This window comes from Hipposideros armiger, unplaced genomic scaffold (assembly GCF_001890085.2).
Source record: "Hipposideros armiger isolate ML-2016 unplaced genomic scaffold, ASM189008v1 scaffold_146, whole genome shotgun sequence".
NCBI lineage: Eukaryota > Metazoa > Chordata > Mammalia > Chiroptera > Hipposideridae > Hipposideros > Hipposideros armiger.
The window spans coordinates 942,748-952,949 of NW_017731496.1; the positions used below are offsets into that span (position 1 = coordinate 942,748).

The following is a 10,202-nucleotide window of genomic DNA, read 5'->3' on the forward strand; positions in this document are numbered from 1 at the left end:
AGTGAAGCAACATCCTCCACAACTAGACTGAAGAACAAAACTACAGCAACTTGTCTGTTCCCCTTCCCCCAATTTCCCAGCACTGTTCCCATCCCCCCAATTCCCCAATAAAATCTTATAAAAAAAATTCTCTGTAAATCAGTTTTGAAGAAAAAGTCTAGATATAGTAAACATCGTAAAATATATGAATTTTTAAAGCTAAAGTAAAATAGCATTTTACCTGGGTCTGTATTTGTACTTGCATCCTGACATTCTATAGCTTTCCTTCTTACAGAGGCCATGAAATGCAATCCAGCCGAAGTATGAACATCATCTTGTAGCATTTCTTAAATATAAAAACAAAACATTGGAAGCAATCATTGAGAAGCCCATATATGACCAGGAGCCCAAGCACAGTACCTAACTCAAGGGAGGTGAGGTGTGGGGTGTCAAGGTGTTATCAAAATGGACTTTCTGAATGAGGCGGTATCTAAGTTGAGCTGCTCAAAGGCAGCTCAGTGGAATCGAAACCAAAACTGTGGAGGACTCCATGCCCAACCTAGACACCCAGATATTCTTCTGGCTGATGACAGTCCAGGAATTATTAAGAAGGAAAGTGATATGGTCAGATTAATATTCTAGAAAACCACCTCAGCCAGTGTGTGGGAAATAGATTTGAGTGGACGAAACTGAAGCAAGGCGATCAGATAAATGAGGTTGCTGCATCAGTTCAAATAAGTACCTAGTAATGGTGAGGAATGGAGGAGAGGGGATAAATTGAAAAATTACAAAGGAGGAAATATAGGAAGGAACTGATTATTAACTGGATGAGAGGGGAAGTGGGGAGGAAGAATTCAGAATAACCTATGTCTTGGGGTTAAGTTGGTAGCGACACAAACAAAAACAGGGAACAAAGAACAACAACCAGTTGGCGAGGAAGGGATAATGAATGCAGACTGTACATGCTGTACTTGAGGTAACTTCTACCCAAGTAGAAAAGTTCAGCAGGAAGTAGAATCAAAGTCCAATTCAAAACTTGGACATGTTGAATTGAAGGTGAAGGTAGAAAAGATGAGAGACGGTAGATGTATATTTGAGTGTCATCAAATAATTTAAGAGCTGAAGTCATGAGAGTGAATGGCCTTAATAAGCACAAGAGTGTTTGTTTGTAGGTGTATGAAAATTACTGAGGAAAAAGTCTTGGGGAATACATACATTCAGTGGCAAAAATAAATTGACCAGTTGAAAAAACTAATTCCTTTATTTTAATGTGCATGTATTTTCTATGATGAGTTTGACCCTAAGCACGTTCTTTCATAATTTCCTCTTAAGCCTTATAAATCAATATCTTATTTGAGGTTCTAATTAACTGCATTGCTCTACTGTAGGAGTCAGCAAGCTTTTTCTGTGAGGGGCCAGGTAGTAAATATTTTAGGCTTTGTGAACCATGTGTCCCTTTTTACAAGAACTGAACCCGCTGCAGCGCGAAAGCTGTCATAGACAATGTGTAAATTAATTGGGCATGGCTCTGTTGCAATAAAATTTGATTTAAAAAAAATCGGGGGCCGGCCGAGTAGCGCGATGGTTAAGAACTGGCTTGGGATGCCAGAGGGCCCCGGTTCGGATCCCACATCTGAGGGCCAGTGACACTGCTAAGATGCTGAACAACAGCTCAACCTGGAGCTGGGCTGCTGTGAGTCGCCAGCGACGGTGTGGCCAGCAGCCGCAGTGAGCGGCCGTCCAGAAGCCAGCGACTGATGTGCCTCACCTGGGAAGAGCGCAATGATGGTGCCAACTTGGGTCAGTGAAGCAACGTCCTCCACGACTGAAGAACAAAAACAACAGCAACTTGTCTGTTCCCCTTCCCCCAATTCCCCAATAAAAAATCTTTAAAAAAAAAAAATCAGCATGGGGCCAGCCGAGTGGCATGTTGGTTAAGAGCTGGCTTGGGACGCCAGACGGCCCCGGTTCGGATCCCACATATGAGGGCCAGTGACACTACCCTCTACAACTAAGATGCTGAACAACAGCTCAACCTGGAGCTGGCCTGCTGTGAGTCGCCGGCGTAGGCTGCAGCCCCTGCTGCAGTGGGTTGCCATGGGCTACCATATGTAGCCAGCAGCAAGCGTAAGCAGCCAAGCAGCCACTGTGAGCGGCCGTCCAGAAGCCGGCGACTGATCTGCCTCGCCCGGGAAGAGTGCATGATGGTGCCAAATTGGGCCAGTGAAGCGACATCCTCCACAACTAGACTGGAGAACAAAAGGACAGCAACTTGTCTGTTCCCCTTCCCCCAATTCCCCAATAAAATCTTAAAAAAAAAAAAAATTGTCATGGTCTGTGGGCCATAATTTGTCAAGCAAGCAGTGCTCTATTGGATAACACGTCAATGCACCTGCATGCGCACATGTGCGCAAACACAAACACACACAACACACACACACACACACACACACACACACACACACACACCATCTTATCAAAGATAATGTGAGAAGAATTTAATGTCATTTTTATATACATATTTCTAGCTATCTAGAAGGCTGACTGTAACTCTGAACTTAGACATTACATTAATCATGCATATACATACCAAAAGGAATTTCAAAGTCATCCAAAGGCTTGGAATCATGATGTTCTTGTTGCTCCTAAATGAATCCCCAAATGATCAATCTATGATTAACTCAAGGACATTTATTATTTTGAAAAATATATATATAGTATCTACAAGAATTGTTACATCTTAGGTGCAGATTCAAATCCTATAATTCTAGAAATATTTACTCTATCAAATTATTTACTCTATCAAAGTAATTACAAAGGAGTTCACGAAATTCATAAGTCAAACAATAAAAAAAGAGCACTATCAACTGAATGCAATTACTAAATTACGATTGCAAATCTCTCCTGCACAGTAGCTTTAACACTGTGATGGTATCCCCATCCTATCAAAATTATTCATGGATCAACATTTTTACTAAGTGACTCCACACATGCTTTTGAGGACTTAATGAAAATGTATGCCTTTTAAAAATCCATGTAAACCAAACTGTTTCTGTTTACTTAATCTGTTGTTGCAAAAATAGGTAAATAGAGTCACCAAATTTAGAAGGAATGTTTGAAAAGATCTGATTTAAAATATAGGTTACATAATAAATCTATATTTGGGAAATCTTAGAGGTACCTACAAGAGATGGGTGAAACTGTAATTGGAGAAACTCAACAACACATAATGTGCATTAAGATGTCATAGAAAAAAGCAAAGAGTGATTTTAAATAAAAAAAGTCACATAGGCAGATGCTCTAAACTACAGATTTTGATTTACCATCAAGTTGCTTTCCACATTCACAACTGTACGTCTGCTGTTCATGGAGGGACACAGCATGGATTTATGTACATAATGACGTAAAGATTATCCTAGTCACAATCAGATGACCAGATAAACCACAGGCCATTCTGAACTCAAGTGTACATGCAGCCCAGAGAAGCATGTCTAATAGTTTTTACATACCTGGGGTTTCATAACTGTTTCTGAATCATTATCATTAATGATGGAATCCTCTGGTTGGAAAGTCACACTTGGTTTTCTCCTCAGTTTCTCTGATCTTTTTTCTTGCAACTCTTTCTCAGCTCGTCGTCTTTGCCTGTTAAAGACAACAGTGTAAAATATAGTTTTACTATTTTGGTAAAAGTATTTTTATTTGTATCATGCTATATAGGGAGACAGTTATGAAAATTATGTCAATAAATTGTTTTCAATGGCATTTAATTAAACTAGCAAGCTATTCTGCTAGAATACAAGCAAAAGTCACGTGAAAGTTATTTCTACATCCTCTGCTATTGAACTGACTTTTCTGTGTAAGTCACTAGAATCTCTGGTCAGAGTCATATAATACCTTTCAGGTAATTTTCAAACTCTCTTTTCTGCAGATTCTGAGTTGGCCCCATGAGCCCTCTCAAATACCTCCGTTCACCTATTTGAAGAAGCTACGAACCCTTATTCACCTCAGCAAATTCCCAGCAAGGAGTAAAGAGGCCCCAAAAAGTTAAGGGGGAAACTTACTTTGAAGAGGAATACCTGTTAAAGATGGAGGGAAGGAATCATTTCTGGGAAGAGAGTTCTGGTAGAATTTAGGGTTTGATAAATGTAAAATTCTTAAGAGTATTTTTTAGACTCAGTAATATTATGCTAGTGAACACATGTACTGAACATCCATTATGAGTAAAACACTATAAATGCTCATCATCAGAAGTCATGGCCTTCCTTTTCACATGCACATTTCTTAGTGCCCTGAAACAATTCACATCACTTACCCTCCTGCTTTCTGTATAAGAGTTTGGAGGATCTGCTAAGACGAGTTACAATAAACATTAGTTCAGTGTATTGGAGAGTACATGGAACACTGTATGAGATACCAAATATTTTTGCTGCAAAAGATGACTGCTCACCCCATTACAGAAAACTGTAAAAGAATACTCCAGCCTATGAATGCCAGGAAAGACTTTCTTTTTTATTTTTTTAATGAGAGTTTGAGTTTATTTGAGCCAAGCTGATGACATGCTGGGAAGCAAGCTCTCAAATGTTCCCAAGAATTTCTTTATGAAATGGAAAAAATAATAGTATTTGTGTCTCATAATATAAAAATTTCCCTCATCACAAGATGTGTTCAAATGCATGACACTTGACAAGGAAATTGACTATGCAATTGGATATAGGGTAGGAGGTTTGACCAGATGATTTCCATCTTTATAACGACATTATTATAACTAAAACTTCCAGGTATGTGATATTCTCAAATAAAATTCCACTTAAAACTTGCCTTTTTTTACTGTCCTTTCCTTGTCTCACTTCAGATGGTTCTATTTTGACCTTAAGAAGCTGAAGGTGTCCAGGGTCGCCTTGTTCAAATAAATGTGTTAGTTTCTGTTGGCTTTGTTTGAATGCAATGAGGTTTTCAAGTGGAATAAGCTGAGGGTTTTTGTACTATAAGCAAGAAACAGAACATTAGTTTGAAATGACAAACCTCAATTATGCAATATATTAAAAAAATTGGAAAAAACACTTGTTTAAATTAAGCTAAAATGTGCTATAGATAGAACATGTCAAAGATAAATTACAGATGGTCTGGTAAAATGAGTATCCAGATCTTAAATAAATGATTTTGGAGTGCTGAAAATTTCAACTGGGTTATCCTATTCAGAAATTAAGCTATAAGTCCTCATCTTCTTAATTTCTTTTCCATGCTAAAAATCTTCCTTCTTATAAATGAAATTATCTAATGTCTTGCATTTAAAATTCTTTGGAACAGGGAGGGTGTAGAAGGGTGGAGATTATGGATGGAACAGATTAGTAGTATGTTGATAACCACTGATGCTGCATGATGGTAACTTTGGGGTTCGTGATACTATTCTAATAAAAATATTTCTTTAAATCCTTCTTAAAATGTCTACTTTTCCACTCCTTTAATCCTTTTCCACTCCTTTAATCTTTCTTTTCTGTTCATAATGTGTTCAGAAGAGGCATGGTAAGTACTTCTAAGGAAATGACCATTTTTTTCCCCCAATATCATCTTTAAATCTTAAAAGTGCACCAGAGAATTAATTACTCAATTACATTCCTAAGATGGTACCACTGACTTAAAAAAACAGAGTCTAAACAATTTGAATTTTATAAATCAAAGGTTGCAACTTTTAAAAAGATTTGGTGTGCTTATTAAAATTCAATCTTTGTACTTTAAGTATATACTTTAAAAAGATACTGTTTTTCAAATATGTACAACTACTTATAGACCTGAGTCTGTTAACAATTTTAACCTATAACAGATTTGAAGGCAATCCTATCACAATTTTTAGATACCTCAAACAATGTTCTCTTTCTTTCTCTCTAAACACACACGAATAAGAATACTGGTCATTTTATTTTACTACTTTTTTCTGAGAAAAAAATGTGTAAAAGAATTCAGCAAATTCTGGTATTAATGTACAAGAAAGACCTAAAGCCTTTAAAATACCCAATTATTATTTTAAACCTAGTTTTATGTTATTTTCAATACAGAAGCATTATTTTTACAAAAGAAATGTGTAAGAGCTTTTCATTGAATGTATAGTATTTGTAGTATGAAAAACGCAGAACTGTGCTTTTGTATCACTCTGCAAACATCATTACCATAGTTTCCTGAGATAGACATGAATGAAGTAATGATAGTCTTGGGTATTTTCTTTCTTCTGCTACAGTTCTGACAGGTATTGAGGGAACTGTAACTGATGCTTTTGAGATGGAAGAAAACATATACGGAGGTTTAAGTTGCAGGTGCAATAATGGAAGTCCAAAGGAGTTCTGAGGAGATCTCTCAAGGGGCCCTGGCTTATCATCGAATAGTTTTTCTGGTTTTATAAATATTGAAGAGTCCTGTTGAGGTATCAAGTTTTCTTGTCCCACATACTGATCCAAGTTCACATGCTTAGGGATTTCTGTAATTACAGTTTCTTCCCATTTCTTCTGTTCCACTGCCTTTTTCACGGCATCAGTATTATACTGGCTCAAATTCAAATGGGACATCGAAGTCATGTGCATTCCTCTCTGTGGCAAAGGGGGTTCGAAGGAATCGGATGATCCCCATGCCTCTCTTGGCTGTGGCTGCGGCCTGGAGGGAACTTGCGGAACTCTTTCTTTATGGAAGGAAAGGGGCTTAGACTCAGGCTTAGGCTGAAACTGAAGCAAAGGAAAACCATCACCAGGTCTGAACGTTTTTGCAGCTGGGGGGATAAGCCTAGGCGTCTTGGGAATGGCAGAAGATGTGGACAAAAGGTAGAGGTGAGTATTTGCAGCAGGGGCTGAGGACAATGAAATGGTCGGTAAGCTTTCCGATGCTGGAGGCAATCCTCTAGTCTGGGGCTGGTTCTCTAATTGACAAGGAATACTCCCATGGGGAACATTCTGGAAGAGAAAAAAAGCTATTATGGGGCTGGCCAAGTGGCACAATGGTTAAGAGCTGGCTTGGGACGCCAGAGGGCCCTGGTTCGGATCCCACATATGAGGGCCAGTGACACTGCCCTCTACAGCTAAGATGCTGAACAACAGCTCAACCTGGAGCTGGGTTACCGTGAGTCGCCGGCGACGGCATAGGCTGCAGCCCCTGCTGCAGTGGGTTGCCATGGGCTACCGTGTGTAGCCAGCAGCCAGCGTGAGCGGCCAGCAGCCGCAGTGAGCGGCCGTCCAGAAGCCGGCGACTGATCTGCCTCGCCTGGGAAGAGCGCAATGATGGTGCCAGCTTGGGCCAGTGAAGCAATGTCCTCCACAACTAGACTGAAGAACAAAAAAAAAACGACAGCAACTGGTCTGTTCCCCTTCCCCCAGTTCCCCAGCGCTGTTCCCATCCCCCCAATTCCCTAATAAAAATCTTACAAAAAAAAAAAAAAAAGCTGGGCCGGCCGAGTGGCTCAGTTGGTTAAGAGCTCGCTCAAGAGTTTGAGCTCTGAGCAACAGCAGTTCGAGTCCAGCCCGAGCTGAGTAGCCGCTGAGCTGCCAACAGGTAGCAGGATGGCTCAGCTAAAAAAAAAAAAAAAAAAAGCTATTATATAAGTTTAGAATGTATTACAAACTCCTTAGTTTGTAAATGATGTTCAATATGTTTTGGAGGGGGTGAATGTAATAACTGCCAAAAATGTTATTTACTCAAATAACAAAAACCAACAATAGAACTACTAGGACAACTTTAATGGCATTTTTAAATGCATTACCTGTAAATTTCCATGACTAGTTTGATCAGACTGCACACCTTTATGGCAGTGTGAGCTGTTCTTGCCAGGCTCTCCGGCGTGCTCGCCCATGGACTGCGGTTTAATGAAAAATCTCTCCTTCACATTTCTGCTGGTAGCTTCAGCATCACTGCTCCCTCCTGCAGGGTTTGATACTTGGCTTCCCACCAAACGCCCAGGCTGAGGTTGCTGTAGAAGTTGATGTGTATCTGGGAGGTTAGCAAAGGATGATCCTACGATTTGCATTAGGCTTATGAAGTTGATCTGTTGTAGCTACAAAATAAAAATTAAAGAAACATCTTAAAATACAATGAAAAAATTATATAAAGAATCCACAACAATCATCTCAGTACTTCACAACAGTCATACCTTTTCTTAGTATTCTGTGAGACCCATGAATGCTGAGCAGGAAGCATAGATGGGAGAGATTTCTTTAAAAAAAAAAAAAAAGAATAGCTTCCTGTGTTCAAGGCGTTAGTCGACTGGGAATACGAACTCATGAATGAGACTTGGGACTATCTGTCAAGCAATTTATATAAACATCCCAGGGATCATAAAGGAGTGATCTGGTGTGTGTGGGGGGGAGGGCATGGGTAATTAAATTATTCCTATAATGGGTATGTTGTAAACAGGTTTTCAAGAAAGAAAACAGCAGAGATTAGCAAACAGGAACTCCCATGGAAGGGGCTGACTGGGTGAAAGACACACACACACCAGCGGTGGACACATTAAAATCAACTGAGCAGCATTTTAAAAACCTCGATGGCCGTGTCACACCCCATATCAATAAAATCAGAATGTCTGGGGATGGGGTCAGGGTTAGTATTTTTTAAGATGACCAGGTGATGTCAATGGGCAGAAAAGGTTGGGAACCACTAGCATACACACTGGCTTAGGCGGAACCGGAAATTTACAGCAGCTCTACGAGAAGACACGTAGTGCAGTAGTTCTTCAGCATGCATCACAATTGCCTGCAGGACTTGAAGAACTCTTTGCTGAGTCCCATCCCACGAGTTGATTTCAGTAGGTCTGGGGTGGAGGCCTGAGAGTTTGCATTTCTAACATCTAAATGACACTGAAGTTACTGGTCCAGGGACCAGACTGTGAGAACCAATGGACTTGTGAAACTACGGTGGGAAAACAGGGACGGTAAAAGCTGGTTGTGGGGTCTTTCAAGCCCAACAGAAGAATTTGCACTTGGTGAAACAAACCAATAGGGAAACACTGCAGGTTAAAAAAAATGTTTGTACCCTTCAAATATAAAAGAAAAATACATGCTTATTACAAAAAAAAAACTACAGAAAAGGAAAATAAAATCATTCCTAATATTATCCCCAAAGTTAGCTGGTACTGACATCTTTTTTGTTATTTCCTTTCACATTTGTATTTTTAAAACAAGATTGATATCATATAGTATACAAATTTATACCTGAAATTTAAACAGGAAAACACAGCGTTAAAACAATATCTGAAGAAGGCTGTCCTAGAAAATGGATATATAAGATAATAGAAGTTTGAAGTTCTAAGAATCTATTTAAGATTGGCTAAAGCTATAGAAATAGCAAGTGGCTGTCCTGACAGTGTGGGCAAAAGAACTAAGAGGACATAGTAAAACGCTGGATATGGGTAGTGAAAGAAGGCAAAGGTGATTCTCTAAGACAGTGATTCTTAATCTTTTGTGGGCATCAGAATTACTTGGAGAATTTGTTAAATATACAGGGCAGTAACCAGCAAAGTCCCTAGGCAAGCCCAAAAACAAAATGCTTCTAAAATTTTAAGCTGTTAAAATAGGTAGTGTTATTAAATGGAAAAGAAGGGACTGGAGAGAATAAAAATAAAGCCATTTTCAGTAAGTTTCATGGGGACAGTAGGACATGCTGAAAAAGTATTCTCATCAGGGTCCATAAGTTCAAAGAAATCAAGAATCGCCAATATAAAATGGTATGTTACATCACACAAAAGGACGTGGAAGTGAATGTAGAACAACACATGAGTAGAGAATTAGATTGGAGGAAAATTAACGTTTAAGGAATAAAACAAAGAAAATAATTTAAAATTGTTGGTGGACAGAGAAAAGGATAATCAGATGAGATCAAGACCATGGAATTTGAAGTGAACAGTACTTTAAAATCAGCTGACAATTTTAAACCAAGCCAAACTTTGGTTTGAGGATAAGGAATATGACAGGATGTGTTAGAAAAGAAACTTTGGTTACCTTTGAGCAGGAGTCCGGTGGTCCCATTTGATTATCCCCCGCCTCACTTTTGTGTGCCGCTCAAAGAGCTCAGCAGAAAGAAGGTGCTGTGAGAAGTGGGTAGCTCAGCCTAGTGTCTGGGCCTTAGAGTTCTAAACTCCTGAATAAAGTGCCCAAGGCAGAGAAACCCTGACATTTAATTTTAACTTGTCCGTTTCTGCAAGTCTGTTCCTATTTTTAAAACTTAACATATATATCATGTGTAGGTTTACT

General features: G+C 39.2%; 1 protein-coding gene across 1 annotated transcript in view; it reads right to left on the reverse strand.

Annotated features, from left to right (window-relative positions):
- Window positions 1-10,202, reverse strand: part of CPLANE1 (ciliogenesis and planar polarity effector complex subunit 1) — a 118,397-nt gene that overhangs the window by 36,597 nt on the left and 71,598 nt on the right. Inside the window, exons 23-29 of the mRNA XM_019650733.1 lie at window positions 9,155-9,164; window positions 7,718-8,008; window positions 6,144-6,914; window positions 4,798-4,961; window positions 3,489-3,621; window positions 2,570-2,624; window positions 221-325 (exon numbers count right to left, since the gene is read on the reverse strand). Coding sequence (XP_019506278.1) covers window positions 221-325; window positions 2,570-2,624; window positions 3,489-3,621; window positions 4,798-4,961; window positions 6,144-6,914; window positions 7,718-8,008; window positions 9,155-9,164 — 1,529 coding nt within the window. The remainder of the gene's footprint in view (window positions 1-220; window positions 326-2,569; window positions 2,625-3,488; window positions 3,622-4,797; window positions 4,962-6,143; window positions 6,915-7,717; window positions 8,009-9,154; window positions 9,165-10,202) is intronic.